This window comes from Marmota monax, unplaced genomic scaffold, assembly GCF_021218885.2.
Source record: "Marmota monax isolate L192 unplaced genomic scaffold, Marmota_monax_Labrador192_F-V1.1 WCK01_AAM20220418_F8-fsc00022, whole genome shotgun sequence".
NCBI classification, from domain to species: Eukaryota; Metazoa; Chordata; class Mammalia; order Rodentia; family Sciuridae; genus Marmota; species Marmota monax.
Window position 1 is genome coordinate 24,645,381 of NW_026695215.1, and position 17,598 is coordinate 24,662,978.

Below are 17,598 nucleotides of genomic sequence, written 5' to 3' on the forward strand. Positions count from 1 at the left end.
GCCATTATAACCTGCTCCGGTGAGGGGTCCGAAGGAGAGATCCAGGTACTAAGAGAATAGACAACAGTGTGGACTTATTTGCCCAGATTTACTTATGGAAGATGTTCCAGGTGAAAGCCAGCCCAGCAGAAAGAATAGAAGAGGAAGAAGTTCCTTGCAGTGGGAAGAGTTGAGGCTGGAAAGGTTGAGAAAGATTAGATTGGAAATGGCCCTTTAGAAACTCCTTCTAGGACACTGTTATCATAAAGGAGCCCAAAGGAAAGCATGATTTTTATTATCTTTCAGCAAGAAACTGGCATGATCCCATTTATTCCTTGAAGTCTCCATTTATTTAAATCTTAAGTGATTTTTCCTTTTCTGAATTCCAGAGCAATTGCTGGCTCTCTTAGCAGCCTTACTCAGAATTTGATGATCATCCTCTGCTGTTGGTTCTTGATGTTTTTTTCAGGGCCCACAGTACACATGCAAGTATTATATTTCTGGCTTGAATGGCCAAAGTACATAATACACTTATTTAAAATTTCCTTATACTTACAACATAATTGCTCCTCCAGTAAAACCATATCACTTAATATCATCACTGTTACTTCCTATATGCATCAAATTTTGCTGTGTCCTGCATATCTTCAAACTACTTAGACATAAAATTTACATCAAAAGTGAATGCATTCTAAGAGTGACATAAACTAATTTTATACACCGATCAAAATTAGGTGGCCTGTCAGTGAAGAGGACAGGTTTTCACCATTATTTTGGAATGGTACTAACTCTAGTGACCTTGACTTACAGCATACTCCTCCAGGACAAGGAGATTTGTCTATTTTTAAAAATCCCTCCCAATTCCTAACATGGTCTTAGATATAGCATGAGGATTTACTTGAATTTTGGATTTATTTTTTTTCATGACTAATTTTCTTTCAAATGATGAAATATCAGGCATACAAAAATGTTCAAAGAATAATATAAGAAATGCACATTTTTCCATTGCCTAGTTTAAGAAATAAGGCAATTACAATGACAGCTGGACTCCCACTTTACCTCTCCCTGCTGAAAGATAACCACTCTCTGGAGATTGATGTCTGTCATCTCCATAAGTGTTTCTTTGCTTTTCCTAGGGTTGTCAGTAGTCATAAACAATAAATGGTATTTTTTTCACCAGATTTCAAAATGCCACTTTTCCTGGTTCAACATCATCTTTGAGATCTGTCCATTTTTACAGCTGCTGTTCCAGATACAGCTCAGTTTAACCTCTGTATCATATTCCCTTATATGAAAATGCTATGTTAGGATATTTAGGTTAGTTTCAACTCATCACTAAAACCTGCAATGCTGCAATGAACATGATTGTATTTGTTTCCTTGTGTCCTTGAGTGAGGAGCTTCTCACACAGCTACAGAGATCTAGAATCGAGAGACTGCTAGGTCATAGGATATCTAACTAGGTATTGTTAAAATGCTGTCCAAAGTTGCAACAGTTATGTTCCCTCAGCCGTGGGATGTTCTGTAGTTTTCTATTATTGATAGCCCATATTATTTTCTGATTTATTGATCTGAGGTATTCATCATGCATACATTGATACCTATTTACACACACATACACACATATCAGGGTACTTGGGGGAAAATAAAACTATTAAATGAGTAGAACTTTCCATACAGCAATAAATGATACTTTTAAAAAGTCTGACAATCTAGAATTAATTGATTGGGTTATTTTTAAATTATGTAAACAAATTAAGAAAAATTATGTGGAAAACACAGTGATCTTGTTTTTTATATAATATATGCTCACTGGCTTGGTTATTACTTGTTGCCTTGGCCAAATGGAATGGTTTTTTTAAGACTAATTAACTATGGGTTTATTTTATATTGTATGTGTATTTCCAAATATATTTCTGTGTTTGCACTCTGATGGGTCTGATTTAATACTAATGGGTCCATAGTTGAATAAAACAAAATGAACAAAACAAGTTTGTGGGTCAGACTTGGTTTTATTTGAAAAATTGTCTCCTTCTACATTGTAAATTTTAAGACCAGCTCTGGTCATATTTAGTGTTCATGCATTTCCAACTTTTTCTTTTTTTTTTCCATCAAAAATCCATTACACACCAAACAAAACCTGCTAAAACAAGCAAACAAATTAAAAAAAAAACTGATCACAACACAAAATAGCAATTCATGGGATTATCCTCTTCTCAATTTTTATTTCTCATGAATTCCATTCCTTTTTAAAATGTCCTAGTAAAAGAGAAAGCATTGTCCACGCTGGTAGCAGTGTGAAGATGGATTTTACAGGCAATCAGTGTTAGAAGCAATTTGGGGCCATATGGGAACATGAGACAGGGGCATGGGATTCCATTTCTTAGATGGGTGAAAGATGTTCCTAGGACATTCTAAATTCTTTTTACTTCAGAATTCAATTTGAGATTTAGATATGATAAAAAGTATTGCAAAAATCTTCTTTAGACAGCTACAACATCAAAATGGATCAAAACTAATGAATAGAGCTGATGTCAAAGAAAAGATTCAGTTAACTCTTTTGGGTTCAGTTTTCCCAATTCTCAGGAGAAATGACATCAATCCTAGTTTCTCAGGCCTGGTCACTGATGTCTTTATTCAGAAAACTCTTAAAACAAGAACAAAATTTTTTAAAAAAAGAACAAAATTTAGCAGTCATTTTTATATAGTCATTTTCAGGAAAATTCCTGACACCACTTCTCATGGATTATTCATATTCTCTGGTTAGAACCACAGGGGATTACGCATGCCCAAAGGGCTTCTTGTCTGCTATAATCATTCTGTGTCCTCGCCATCTGAAAAACAGAAAAATATACACTGCTCTTAATGTTACTGTATTTATTTAAAATGTTCCCTGTAGAGCCCACTCCTCCTATATAAGCCATATATGAAACAAACACAAGTAGTTTTGCCATTTTCAATAGTTAAAATAAAAGTCTGATGTGATAATAGACATAAACAAGCAATATATAAAAACAGAACTGGAGGTACACTCCATGGGGAGACTGTGGTACGTTCATGATTGGAAATTTCCTACCCAGCAAATTTAGCATCTGGCATCATCAGAGAGGCTTTTGAAGGAATGTGCGATGTAGACAATGTCAGGGTTCAGCTCGGAATCCCTTCGACCTTTTCATAGCATTCATTATGGGACAGCATCTCTTCCCCATCAACTTCTGCCCTTCTCTTTCCTCCTCTCCCAGCCACTACCACTTCTAGCACCAGCACCAGCTACCCTTCAGAAGACTGCTGTTGAGCTCCCAGAGCTGATCTAACTACACATGCCTTGAGTGCCTGGGGTTTACAACCCTCCTGGAATTTGTGTCCCTCCCTATGGCAGCTTTTCACCAATTAGTCATCTGGGAGGGAGTAAGAAAACCCAATTTCCTTGCCTCATCAGGACATCACTGCAGCCTACCGCAGACACCTGAGTTCCCTCGAAGGACCAGGCTTCAGCCGCCCTCTATGGGACTTTGCTGAGATGACACCCTTGTTGGGCTTCTGCTCCTGCCCTGTCTTGCTTCTTGCAATCCCCTCACTGGCTCTCCTGCCATCTCCTCCTCAACAGATCACATGCACACAGAGTCTCAGCTCAGGGTGGGCTTCAGGGGAAGCTGGCCTAAGAATCTTAGAGAGGTTCCAGCCATTTTTACTTACGTACCCATCACAAAGGAGGAAAAATGTACTTCTTGGCCTTGCACATTTTAAAGTTAACATCTGATTATTTTTCATAACAAGTTTAAGCAGCTGAAAATGTGTAACTTTGTGATGTATTGTAAAAACTGACAAAAAAATAAAACTTCCACATTTCTCTTTTAACTGATTCAATGAAATCTAAATTCACAGTGATTTGATATCACCATTATCCATTAAAATATATGCAAACATGCCAAGTTTAAAAGGCAGATATATTATAGTGCTCGTTTCTCTCCTTAAACTTATATTTCCGTTTAACTTCCTCCATCGAATTTCATTCTAACTGTAAAGTATGCATATGCTTGAAAATCTTACTGTTTACATGATCATAATTCTCTGCAAGGAAAAAATATACACATATACATGTAAATATATGTGTGTGTTTCAAAAATTTTCCTATGACTATAAGCTTCCATGTGTTAAAGATTTAATCTAGCTGGATTTATGATTATGATTTATTACAATAGCACAAATATTAAAATTTTGGTAATTTGATCAAGGCAGAAAGTAAACATTTTTATTGGACATGTTTTATGAATTAGATGGATAGGTTTTCACTATTATTTTTACACTTGCTGTGACAACTCCCACCCCATCTCCAATGTTTCCCTGGTTGGAGGAGGGTGGTTATACCTAAGCCAAAGCACCACAATCAGTTCCAGGAGATGTACCATTTGTGTGTGGAGTTGGGAGCATCTATAAAAGGACATAAGGTCCTCCATGATTCCCCAGACACAAATGTTTACTCTCAGGCAGAGCACCCTTTAAGTCTTGCTTTTAGAAATCCATGCACTGGAAAATCTTTGTACGTCCCCCAGTGGGTGCTGGTATAGATACTCTGGTATGAAAAACACTACCCTCACCCATACTCCTCAATATGGAGTAGGAAGCTGAGGACTAGAGCAATCAGGTGACTTTTAGAGACCACAAAGCTAGTAAGTGACAGACCAAAATAAGCACCTGGTTCTCCTCATTCCAAGTCTGTTTTCTTCACCATGGCCATCAGCTCTAATGTCATTTACCATCATCACTATTATCATTGTCATCATCATTTGAAATAATAACTAATTTTTATGAAGCTTTTACTCTAGGCCGAGTGCTGTTTGAAACACTTTACATCCATTTACTGCTTTCATTAGTCTATGGCATAAGGTCTATTATTATCCCCATGAGGGATGAGAAAACAAAGGCTCAGAGAGTCAAAGTGATATACCCAAGATCCCATAATCAGTAATTGTGGAAAAAGGATTCAAATCTCTATCTGGCCCCAGGATTCATTCTATCAATTGTTTCCCAAAGTGGTTGCTGCAAACACTAGGCCCATGTGATGCCCCCTAATAAAGATCCTGAAGTTAAATTGGTTTAACTATAGCTGCTCTCTCAGAATCACCGTAACTATCAACCCATTAAAAGCAATGAAAAGTCCTGCAAAAAGGACACATACTTATCAGTGATGTCAGAAACATGATTCCGACCCCAATACCTATTAATATCCAGTGAAAGGACTCCAATTTAAAAAGGCTGATTTGGGTTCAGTATCTATAGCACAAGGTCAGTGGTTCTCAAACTCTAATCGGCATCAGAGTCACCTGGAGGGTCCCATCTCCAGAGTTTCTGATTCAGTAGGTCTGGAGTAGGAGTCCAGAATCTGCATTTCTAGTGAGTTCCAAGATGATGCTGATGTTGCTAGTCTAACGATCACACTGGAGAAACACTGCACTTGATGATTGGAAAATAAAGACTAAGAAACAAGCCCTGGATTGGCAGAAGGGGAAAAGAGACATAGTTATGCTTTAACAATATACAATAAAGTCTTGCAAATGCACGCAGAAAATCTGTCCATTATGCAAATGTATAAAATGAAAACATCAGCAAAAAGGGTAGGTAAAAAGAAAAGACCACTCTTCTTTGGGAAAACAAAATATGAGCAAAGTCATATGAAGCCTGATAATTTTGCACAATAAATTTTTATCTTTGGTTGTCAATATATTATCAGACTTTGATAACTCATACAGGGATAGTACTAGATTATTATCTATAGTAGGCACCATGTGTATTTTGAGCTTTCTATGCATCATCTCCAACTTTCTGTAACTGAGAGATACGTTTTCCTTGCCATGGGCTAACTTGATGAAATTACATTGTATAAGCATAACTATAGAGTATGAATCATTATGACAAAGAGCATTGATTAGGCACTATGGACATCCTTAAGTAAGACACTTTAGATATCTGTGGCTTCCATTTTTTATCTGTAAGAAGTCAGTGATTTCTAAAGTCACTCCAGTTTTCAAATTCTAAGCTTCAATGAGTCCAAGAAAAAATTTTAAAACCCAAATTGATATTTTTCAAAGAGCCATTGGCTTCACATAGCTGGCCTAGCCAAATGTCACCAAACCAAGCTATTAGCCACATAGCTCTGAGGAAAAGGATTGAAGACACCATCTATTTATATATGCATGGTACACAATTACAATAGAAAAATCTAAAAAACTTTTGGAGGAAAGAAGTTATTTACAATGATAGTAAGAATGGTATTGACCATGCTCGCTTAATGATAATCCTTTTGATTTTACCAACTTTATCATTTTCAGCAACAACCTCCTTGAGATATCCAATTGGACTAATTCAATCAGAATTTATAGCAGTTTTGTACCAAACTTGATTGTACATTGAAATCACCTGGAAAGCTTCTAATGATTGCTAATACCTATGTCTCTTCCCCCAGAAAATGTAATTTAATTGATGTGGGGCATGGGCTGGACTTTAAACTTTTCAAAAAATAACCAGGTAGCCAGGCATAGTGGTGCACACCTGTAATCCCAGTTGTTTGGGAGGCTGAGACAGGACGATCATGAGTTCAAAGTCAGCCTCAGCAAAAGTGAGATTCTAAGCAATTCAATGAGACCCAGTCTCTAAATAAAATACAATAAGGCTGGGGATGTAGCTCAATGGTCAAGTGCCCCTGAGTTCAAACCTTAGTACCCCCATCCCCCCAAAAATAACCAACTGATGCTAAAAGTAACAAATCTGGGAACTACTGGATTTATAGGATTCTTTTCTGTGATTACATTGTTAATTATATCTCTGCTGTGGACTGAATCATGCCCTGTCTCATTCATATTTTGAAGCCCTAACAGGCCATTCGACAATATTGAAGATAGAGCCTTTAAGGAGGTAATTAAGGTTAAATGAGGTCAGAAGAGTGGAGCCCAGATCGTATAGAACTGGTGACCTTATTAGAAGAGGAATGGACACCAAGGTTCTCCTCTACTATGTGAGGACAGTAAGGAGGTGGCTGTCTGTAAGCCAGAAAGAGAGCCCTCATCAAGAGCCGTGTAGGCAGCTGAGCAGCAATGGCCCAGGCCTGTGATCCCAGGGACTTGGGAGGCTGAGGAAGGAGGATCACAAGTTCAAAGCCAGCCTCAGCAATTTAGCAGGGCCCTGTCTCAAGATAAGAGATAAAAAGGATTAGAGATGTGGCTCAGTGATCAAGTTCCCCTGGATTCAATCCCTAGTACAGATAACAAAAAGCCATATAGGCTAGCACTTTAATTTTGGACTTCCAGTCCCCCAAATCAGGAGAAAATAGGTTAGTCTTGTATAAGCCACTCAGCGTATGGCATGTGTTATGGCAGCCTGAGCAGAATAAGACCTCCCCTCTTCTGCCCACCCCTTCTGTCTCTGATCTACCCACAATGCCTTCCTCCAGACACTGGGAAAGCATACTGCATCAGAAGTGATGGAGCTGGTGTCATGCCCCAACAAGGCACTAAGCCTCTTTGAGCCTCCGTTTCTCCACTTGCAAAATAGAAATAATAACTCCTGTCTCCCATGCAGGGTTTTGGAGAGAATCCAATGAAATCATATGTACAAAATTATCTTATGAATAGTACCGCCCTGTACATGGGCAAGCTATGCCTGGAACTACTTTCTTCTACTCAGTCAGCCTCCTTTCCTGTCAGTCACTGTTATGGTTTAGATGTGAGGTGTCCCCAGAAGCTCATGTGTGAGACAATGCAGGACTGTTCAGAGGTGAAATGATTTGGTTATGGGAAGTATACCCTCATCAGTGTGTTAATCCACTCATATGGATTAACTGGGTGGTAACTATAAGCAGGTAGGGTGTGGCTAGAGGAGGTAGGTCACTGCAGGTATAGCTTTGGTGTTTATATTTTGTCCCTGGTGGTGGAGCGCATGTGCACACACGCACCTGAGCAGTCTCTCCCTCTCTCTCTCTCCCTCCCCCCCCCCTCTCTCTCTCCTCTCTCTCTCTCTCTCTCCCCCCCCCCCCCCCCGCTGGTGTCACACTCTTCCACCATGATGTTTTGCTTCACCTCAGGCCCACAGCTATGAAGTCAGCTGTCTATGGATGGAGACTCTGAAACTACGTGCCAAATAAACTCCTCTAATTGCTCTTGTCAGGCCTTTTGGTTACAGCGACACAAAGCTGACTAATACATTCTCTTAACTTCTCCTTTGTGCCTCTTTTTGTGTTCTGCCTGCCAAGCACATCTCCACCCGCCCACTCAGCAGCTGTTTGACCTCAGTCCAATTCCCAGATTGTCACACCCTATTTCTCCCTTCAAACAGGTCTATGGGCAACAAATTCTGTGCATTTTCCTTCATCTGAGAATGTCTTGAATTTCAGAATGTGGACACTGTCTCACTCTTATTCCAGAGGGATATTTTCACTGGATACAGAATTCTCTGTTGATTGATAGCTCTTCTCCTTTAGCACTTCAAAGAAAACAAAAGTTGTTCCAGGGCCTGTGAGGTTTCTGATGAGAAACCTATGGTTATTTGAACAGTTGTTCCCTCATATTACAATTATGAACATATAGTTTTTCTCCAGCTGCTTCAAGATTTTTCTTTATAATTTGTCTCAGATTATGATGTGCCTCAGTCAGGTTCTCACTGAGATTTTAAAACATGTAAATTTATATCTTTTACCAATTTGAAATATTTTGGATCATTATGTCTTCAATTTTTTTTTCTCTGCATGAATCTCTATTATCCTCCAAGAATTGCAGTGAAGTGAAAGTTTGATGTTTTGATACTGTTCTTCAAGTCTCCAAGGCTCTTTTCACTTTTCTCCGTCTCTTTCCTCTCTTCAGTTTGTATAGTTAACCTCTCTTCAAGTTCACTTGACTCTTTTCTCTGTCATCTTCGCTCTGCTATTGAGCCCGCCCAGAGAATTTTTAAAATTTCAGCTGTTATGTTTTATAGTACTACAGTCTCCTTTTGGTTGTTTTGTGCAGTCTCAATTTCTCTGCTCAAATATCTCGTTTCTATTCACTTCCAGGTGTTTTTCTTTACCTCATGGAGCATAGTTATAACAGCTCTTTTAATGTCTGTAATTGCAACACCCGAGTCAACTTGAGGCTGGCATTTTGTTGATTATCCTTTCCTTCAGGAATTATTCACACTCCTGGTTCTTTGTAAATTGCATAATTTTGGATTGCATCTTGACCATTTTGAAAATTATGTTGTGTAATTTCCAAGCCCTATTATGGTCTCTGTGGGAATTTAATACTATTTGCTGGGTTTAGCAGGAAATCAACCCCATCAGGGATTCAGAATGTCAGTACTGTGCACTGCCTTCTGTGGGTAATGGTTCCAATCTCAATTTTCATTTCAAAGCTCTCCCGTCCACACAAGCTTTCGGGAGAACCTGGGACCCACACAGAACGTAGTTATAAAGCGAGGACCCCTGCTCCCACTCTCTCCTCTGTCAGATTACTCATAAGTGTTGGCCACAAGGTCCCTCTTCCCAGTTGCTCTGGCCAGGAAGACAGAATTCCTCTTTAACTTAGTCAACTAGCTTTCCAATTAGCTCCCACCTGCCTGCCTTCTGAGCAAAACCATGAGAGAAAAAGGGGGGAAATGAGGTTTCTTCTACTATCTTTAACACATAGGGGCTCCTCTCCTAGTTTCTCTTGGCACAAAGCTGGGTAACTATTCGTTTTAGCCACCTGCCCCACTGTTGCCACACAGCCCTGGTACTTGGGGCTGCCCTCCGTCACAAAAGAACAGAGAAAATGGTAAAACCATGCCTCTTCATAGTACTCCTGCTTTTACTCTTTTGTTCAGAGTCCTCAGGTAGTTGCCTTTTGTATTTCCCTCAAAATTTTTTAGTTATCATCAGTAGGAAAGAGAGAGACTATGTACTCACTCCATGTTTGGGCTAAAAAGGACTCATTCCACCCAGAACCAGACATTTCATTGTATATATATTTGTTATGGTTTAGGGTCTGGCAGTTTCCCCCCAAAAGCCATGTGTTTGGTAATGCAGCAATGTTCAGAGGTAAAACATTGGATCGTGAGGGTTCTAACCTCATCAGTGGATTAATCCATTTGGTGAATTAATAATTTGAGTGAACAACCGGGTGTTGGCTGGAGGAAGTAGGTCACTGGGGGCGGGGGTGGCCTTTAGGACTCTATCTGTCCCTTGTCCCTTCCTGCTCTCTTTCTCTCGGCTGCCGTGAGCTGAGCACCTTTCCTCAGCCACATGCTCCTCTCCTTCTCACTTCAGACCCAAAGCAGCGGACTTGGCTGACCAGGGGCTGAGACCTCTGAAACCAGAAGCCAAAATGAATCTTTCCTCCTTTAAGTGACTCTCAGATATTTCAGCCACAAGTGACAAAAGGCTGACAAACACCACATTTAATTTTCATTTTATTACATCTTTCTCCTTTTTTATCTATAGTTTTCATACTTCCCTGTCTTTGTTTCCTTTGTTTTTCATCATTTTGTTAATTTTGTTATATATCTTGCTATATATCTATTATTATGCCCATATCTCAAACTATGTATACATAATTTTTAAGTATAAATATTTTGTAACTTTATCTAAACTTTTTTGAACTATACATACATACTATATAGTATTTTATTGTATAAATATACCAACATTTATTTCTCAAGTATGCTGTTGGATAATTGTGTTCCCACTTAAGAGCCACTACAAAAAGTGCTTCTGTATACATTCTAGTGTGTGACTTTTGGTGAATACACACACACACACACACACACATTTTTGTTGTTGTTGCTGAGTTTACACGATGAAGAAAAATTGCTGGGTCATTGGATATGCATATTTTCATATATGCAATATGAAATATGCATATATTTCTTATATCACCTGCAGCCCTAGGTGATAAGCCCCTCTTTTATTCTGTCATCTCCACCTTCTTGAATACAGTCTCACTGTTCATCTTCCACCAGGAGAAAATCCAAATAACTAAAGTCCTGCAGGGTCTTCAACAATTGTACCCAAGATTATTAATGCAGACCCAGGAGTGTTTATTTTAAAATAATTTCCCACATGATTCTGGTACTCAGCAAGGACAGTGGATGACTTCTTTAGAGCCCATTGTAGCTTCCCATTTTCCATGCCCTGTTTTCTTTTAAGCTTCAGGGACATGACTCCTTCCCCCACCCAGCCCAAGAAGCTATTCTTGGCTTCTGCATGGATCTCAGAACCACAGAAGCCTTTTCTTCTCAAAGCCCCATCAGAACTAGGGCTCAGCAAGGAACCAATATCTCAAACCAAGAAAGCCCTAGCTAAACTGGAAAGAGGAAGACCTCAAGTGTTGGCTCCTCACCCCCATTTTGCCCCAGGGGACAGGGCTCCTCCTGCTTTTTCAAGACCTATTGTCCTTTTTTGTGTGCCTCTCATTTCTGAGTTCCCTAACTCTGCATCAAGCCTTTCTACTCTTGCAGTTCTGGTTGCTTTGAACACAACTAACTCCCTTTTTTATTTTCTGGAGTTTTATTGCTTCCTTATTTTGGGGACCCCCCCCTTGCAGCCCTAGGTGATAAGCCCCTCTTTTATTCTGTCATCTCCACCTGCTTGAATACAGTCTCACCGCTCATCTTCCACCAGGGGGAAAAATCCAAATAACTAAAGTACGGCAGGGTCTTCAACAATTGTCCCAAGAGTACCTTTGTCTCCTTGCTGTTTGTCATTTACTGAAGCTGTAATTTCTTCTGAATGTGCCTCTTCTTTGTCGTTCACCATCAACTCCCCAGGTGAAAAGAGCATGTACAACTTCTGGATCACATCACTTGTGGTCCCAGAATCATTGCTATGATTGTTCCCTAACACTAAGAAATGCTGCTCCTGGGAACCAAATTCACCAAACAGCTCACTGTTTTTTGTCTCTATTTCATAGACCTCGGGAATGAGTCTGAAGTGATAGAGAAAAAGAGATGAAAAATTGGTTAGTCAAGTCCCTTGCAAGATTAAATGTAAATGCATCCAGATAATATACGAGGAATCCATTTTATGTATGTGACTGGAATAGTTCAAATGTAATTTGTGGAAGGAATTGGATTTAGGGGCAATTTTCTAATATTCTGAAGGGAAATTAGACATCTATTTGTCTCACCATCTCAGAACTTCAAGCCAAAACTGGGTTCATCACTGAATTTTTATTGAGTAATTAGGGTTAGACTTTACAAAGTCAAAATTTGAAAGAATCCTTCCTGCCTGTCTTCATGTGCATTTTCTTTCCTAAATGGCAAATGTTTTGTTTTATTTTTCATGTTTTTTTTTTCCTGCTCCAACTTTTCATATCATAAGTTTTCTGCTTTGGCACTACCCAACATTAAAGTTTTTTATTTAATTGTTAATAAGGTCCAAAGAAGAGGTTTGTTTGTTTGTTGGCAAAAGGAATAGAAACAGAAACACAGTTCTTTCTAATATAGGTCATTTCTACCTGCTACTAACTGCAGACCCGTGTTTTTATCACAAACCATAGCATTTAAAGCACATTCACATGCCCCAAAACTTGTTTCTTGAAAACTAAAAATGCATTTGCTTCCAATTATTTTCTTAAGGACTGTTTCCAGTTACAGTATTCCCCAAACTTGGGATTTCTTAACTCACAATACAGTGTCTTCCATGCCAGTGTCCCTTGGACTGGGATAGGTGATGTTCACACATTTAGCTCTCAGATCTTTGGTGGGATATTTGTTGATAGCACCTGGAGAGAGACAGTGAGCTAGTTAAACTTTCCCCTTCCACATTATGACTGTCACCCAAGGTCAGTTCATCTTTCCTTGTGACTGGCAGTGTTTTAAAAAAAAATTAACTTTACAAGGGACTAAGCAAACTAGGCACACTCTGACATTAAAATACTTTGTTCTTGGCCAAGTCAACAAGATACAGAAGTAAATGGGTAAAAAAAAAAAATCCTATGTTCCATATGTCACAGGCTTGTGATATAATTCAAGGGCATCTCTTGATTCCTCCTACCATTTTTTTTTTCTTTCTGGAAATAGAGGATCTTTCTAGAAGACTCATTTGCTATTGAAATTGTCTACCTTTTAAATTTTTTTTATATTGGGGTTGGGGGGAAAACACCATTTTTTTTGCCTGCTACTAAATGTAACTCCTAAATCCCAGGATTCCTGAGGACCCTGTATGTCCTGGGACTCGTGAGTATCAGAAAGCTTGCATTCCTACAAAACCCTAGCAAACTTCCAGAAGCTAGAGACAATCTTTCACTGTGGTCTCTATCCCATTCCTGATTCCCAGCACTTGTTTGATACATTAAGATACTGAGTGTGTTACTAGAAAATTAAAACAAAGACAGAAGCAGAACAGACTCTCAGAGCCCCATGGTTTAAAGACACCAGGAAAAACCCTTGTGTGGCTGTGCCTGAGCTAGCTTTCTGGGACAAGGTTCTAGAAGACATTTGTGCCTATGGCTCATAAGAATTCAAGTCAGAGCTAAAGATCACTTATAGTGAAAGAATAAAAAACAAGCCCTTTGATCAGGTGGAGGGTGGTGGCAGTTGGATATTACTTATTATAGCAGTAAACCTTGTTAAGGATTTAGTAATTGAAGTATAGTTTGATGGACAAAGCATAGATCTGGGGTCAGGAATGCGTGGGGGCACATCTAGAATTTTCCAATTATTAATTTTAAAGCAATACAGTTAATGTCTCTGAACCTCAACATTTTTCCTTATCAAAAGGGATTATGAATATTTCCCTTTGAGGGCCACCCTGAAGATTAGATGACATAATCTGTTCAAAGAGCCTGGCATGTAGTAAACACTCTCAGATTAAGGTTAAAGGAAAGTTTTCCCCCTTTTGAGGATTTCCTGGCTAAAACTTTGAAAGTGCAGCCACCATGTTCAAGGCCAACAAGACCTAGGATTTTTCTCTGAGATTTTTCACTGCTCCTATTCACTTACATCCCTCAAACTTAAATAAGGACTATTTAACTAAGTCTGCTGATGGATGGTACACAGAGACATTAAATCACAAAAGGAATAGAAGAAAATGAATATGTAACCACAAATCCCACCATTATATAAAACTATAATGCACCCATAAAATAATGAGGGAGGGGAAAGCAATAGAAGAGAAAAAACTTGAGTGACTTACGTCTGATTAAGTGGACAAATGGCTTGATGAACTTGATGATATAGTCCAAATCTGGCTCATGGATCCGGCCAAGCTGAACTAGGTGATGATCCAGGGGGCGGCTGGCTAATTCTTCTAATTCCTTGTCATTGTGCCCAGGACCAAAGGAAAATACAAATATAGAGTAGCCTTGACACTTGGCTCTCAGAGATACACTCCTTAAGACTTCCTTGTCTAAAGGGTTGGTTTCCCCAGCAGATATTACAAAGATAACTTTGTTTTTCCTCAGATTGGGAGTTCCTACAAAGACATTGTCAATTGTCCACTGCAGGGCATGGCCAATAAAAACGTCTCCATTGAGCTGGTGGAAAGAGTCTTGGAGATGGTGTTTCATTTGGTCTCTACTGTTGTAAGTCAGCAGATCGAATTCCAGGTAGACAGGGCATTCTTCAGTGTTGGGCAGATAGCCAGGGGGAGAGTAGCTCAGGACAGCCACTCTGTCTCCTAAGGTGGAGGTCAGTGGATCTGGGGCGATATGAAAGTAATCAAGCACTGAGGCTATAAAAGCTTTCAGTTCCTTAAACTCCTTATTTCCTACTCTTTGGGAAGTATCTATGAGGAACGCCACATCCATGTAATATTCTTGAAGAGAGGCATCTCCAGGTGCAGAGGTAAGACCTGGTTCTTCTTTTCTGCCATGGTTTTCGAGTCCTGCAACACAATTAACTCAAGTCACTCTTCTTAGTAGAAGGATAAGCTTGAAATTCCTAGTTATAGATGGCAAATACATGACCGGGAGAATCGCCATGCTTCATTTCCACACCCATGACAGACGTCACTAATTGATCACAGTACTTGTTCCCACACAAATTCTCCAAATCCATCTTCACAAAGTGCAAACAGAGCTATTACCATTCAACACATGTTGAATGGTAATATGTTTATGCTATTTAGATTATTTCTTCTCGAGTGAGCTTTGGTAATTTTTGCATCACAAGAAAGGCATTTCACATAAGCTGTTTAGTTTATATGCAAAAATTATTCATAGTATTCCCTTAATATCTTTTTAATATCTGACTATACTTCTTCTCTCATTTCTGATATTTGTTGTCTATGTCTTTTCCCCCCACCTGGTGAATTTGATTACAGGTTTATCAATTTTATTGATCTCAAAGAAATTACTTTGGGGTTTATTGATTTTTCTCTGTTGGTTTTATCCTGTTTCGTTGAGTTCTACTTAAATTTTATTGTTTTCTTCTGCTTACCTTGGGCTTATCTTCTTTTTCCTTTTCTGGGTTTTTAAAATAGAAATTGAGGTCATTGATTTGAAACCATTTTTCTTTATCAATACAGGTCTAAATGTTTTAAACTTCTTATAAGACCTGCTTTAGTGGAATCTCATAAATTCTGTATATTAATTTGATTTTCATTCACTTAAAAATTCTTTCTAATTCCCTTTTGATTTCTTATTTGACCATGGATTGTTTAAAAGTACTTTATTTATTTTCCAAATACTTGGAGGATCTTTTTCAAAGATCCTTCTGTTGTTGATTTTTAATTTAGTCCTATTTTGATCAGAGAATATACAATAGAATGACTTGAATCTTTTAAAACCTTGAGCTTTATTTTATGGCCCACAACATGGTCTATTTTGACAAATGTGTAATGTGCACTTGAAAAAACAAATGTGTATTCTGCTGTTGGACAGAGTGTTCTATAATGTTAAATAGGTCACATTAGCTGATGGTGTTGTTCAAATCTACTATATTCTGCTGATTTTTTTCTCTGCCTTTTCTATCAATTATTGGAAAGAATATTGAAACTCACAGATCTTCATTGTATTTTTCAATCTTTTTCCCCTGTGTTTCATTTTGGATCATTTCTATTGCTGCATTTTTGAATTCACTCTTTTTCTTTTGCCAAATCTAACCTGTCATTTATCTCCCACCCCGGGTACTGTTCATCCTAGACTTCACAGTTTTCATCTTTACAAATTCTATATAGTTCTTTTTTTTTGTATCTTCCATGTTTATACTTGACTTTGTAACATGGAATATGCATAATAACTGTCTTAATATTATTTTCCTGCTAATGTTAACATTTATGTCAGTTCCCATTTGGCTTAGGGGATTACATTATGCTTTATGGGCCATGTCTGTGCACCTTTCTATGCCAGATGTTGCAATGTTCCTTAGGTGTGGGATACATTTGGATTCTCATAAGCATTCATCTGCCTTTTTCAGAGAAAGTTAAGCTGCATAGAGACAGTGTGATCCTTTTGGGTCTTGCTGTTGTGATTTGTTAGGCAAGTTTGGAGCAGTGTTTAATTTAGGGCAAGACATAAATAAATCTTGGGGCAAAGCCTTTCTGAGGTTTTCTTTCAATACTCTATGGATTATGGGCTTTTCCAGGCTTGCAGATGGGGAAGGCACTGTTGCTGGCCCTGTGTGAGTGATTGGCACTATATGCCTTGCAAGTGGGTCTTTCCCCAGGCTCAAGTGATTTCCTCACGTGCTCATGCTATCAGAGTTCAGCTGAACAATCCAGGGAGACCACCTGCAGATCTCCAGAGACTCTGTGTGCAATTTAGCCCCTTAATCTCATTGGACTCGCAGCTATGCCTCCTCAGCTCTGGGAATGCAGTGGGCTCCACCTGCACTCCCCATTTCTGCACCATGACCTGGAAACTCTCTCAAGGCAGTAAATTGGAGCAGTGGTAGCATTCACCTCATTTGTTTCCCATCTCTCAGAACTACTGGTTTTCATTTCCCAATTGCCAGTGTCTTAGAAACTGTTGTTTCATCTATATTTTTTTCCCAGTTGGTTATTTCAATTGAGAGGCAAGTCTAGTTTTTGTTTGTTTGTTTGTTTTGTTTTGTTTTGTTTTGTTTTGTTTTAATTTCATCTTGGGCAGTTCTAGTAAGTGAAAATTAACCATCTTGTTTGAGATGCTCCATGTTTTCCTCCTTCTCCCAAAGAACTAAGAACTGGTCTTTATGCACCAGATTCTTCCTTCATTAATGTATTTATAGAATTGAACAGGATTTTGCATTTTACAAGCATGTTTTGAAATTTATGGGCCTCCCAATCCTCTCCAGAAAACACAATTTTAGACTCTTTCTAGAATTTCTGATGCAGATGATTAAACTACTAAATACAAAACAAAAAGTAAAGACAACAGTACATGGCTTACGTTCTTCTTTGCTGTGTACACTATATAATGTGCATCGCCACCAAAAACATCTCTAGAATTCTCAGTCATAGTGTGTTAGGAATCACAAAGATCAATTAAACGAACATTTCTGCCTTTTGGACTTGACTAACCATCATCTGCTCTGCCACCAAGATGTCTGTTTTTTCTCTGTGGTACTTCAGTTTCTTTAAGAAGGTCAACCAACATGCTTTGTAAAAAATAGGGGGAAGAATTTTACATAAGTTTTGTGCATGTGAGTGGGGGTGATGTTGCTGGGGATTGAACCCAGGGTCTTATGCATGCAAGGCAAG

At 38.7% G+C, this 17,598-nt stretch overlaps 1 protein-coding gene across 1 annotated transcript in view; it reads right to left on the reverse strand.

Annotated features, from left to right (window-relative positions):
• Positions 1–2,178: 2,178 nt before the first annotated feature.
• Positions 2,179–17,598, reverse strand: part of Col6a5 (collagen type VI alpha 5 chain) — a 151,854-nt gene continuing 136,434 nt past the window's right edge. Inside the window, exons 38-41 of the mRNA XM_046431946.2 lie at positions 14,116–14,805; positions 12,607–12,703; positions 11,661–11,905; positions 2,179–2,812 (exon numbers count right to left, since the gene is read on the reverse strand). Of these exons, the coding sequence (XP_046287902.1) occupies positions 2,793–2,812; positions 11,661–11,905; positions 12,607–12,703; positions 14,116–14,805 (1,052 nt within the window). The 3' untranslated portion in view covers positions 2,179–2,792. The remainder of the gene's footprint in view (positions 2,813–11,660; positions 11,906–12,606; positions 12,704–14,115; positions 14,806–17,598) is intronic.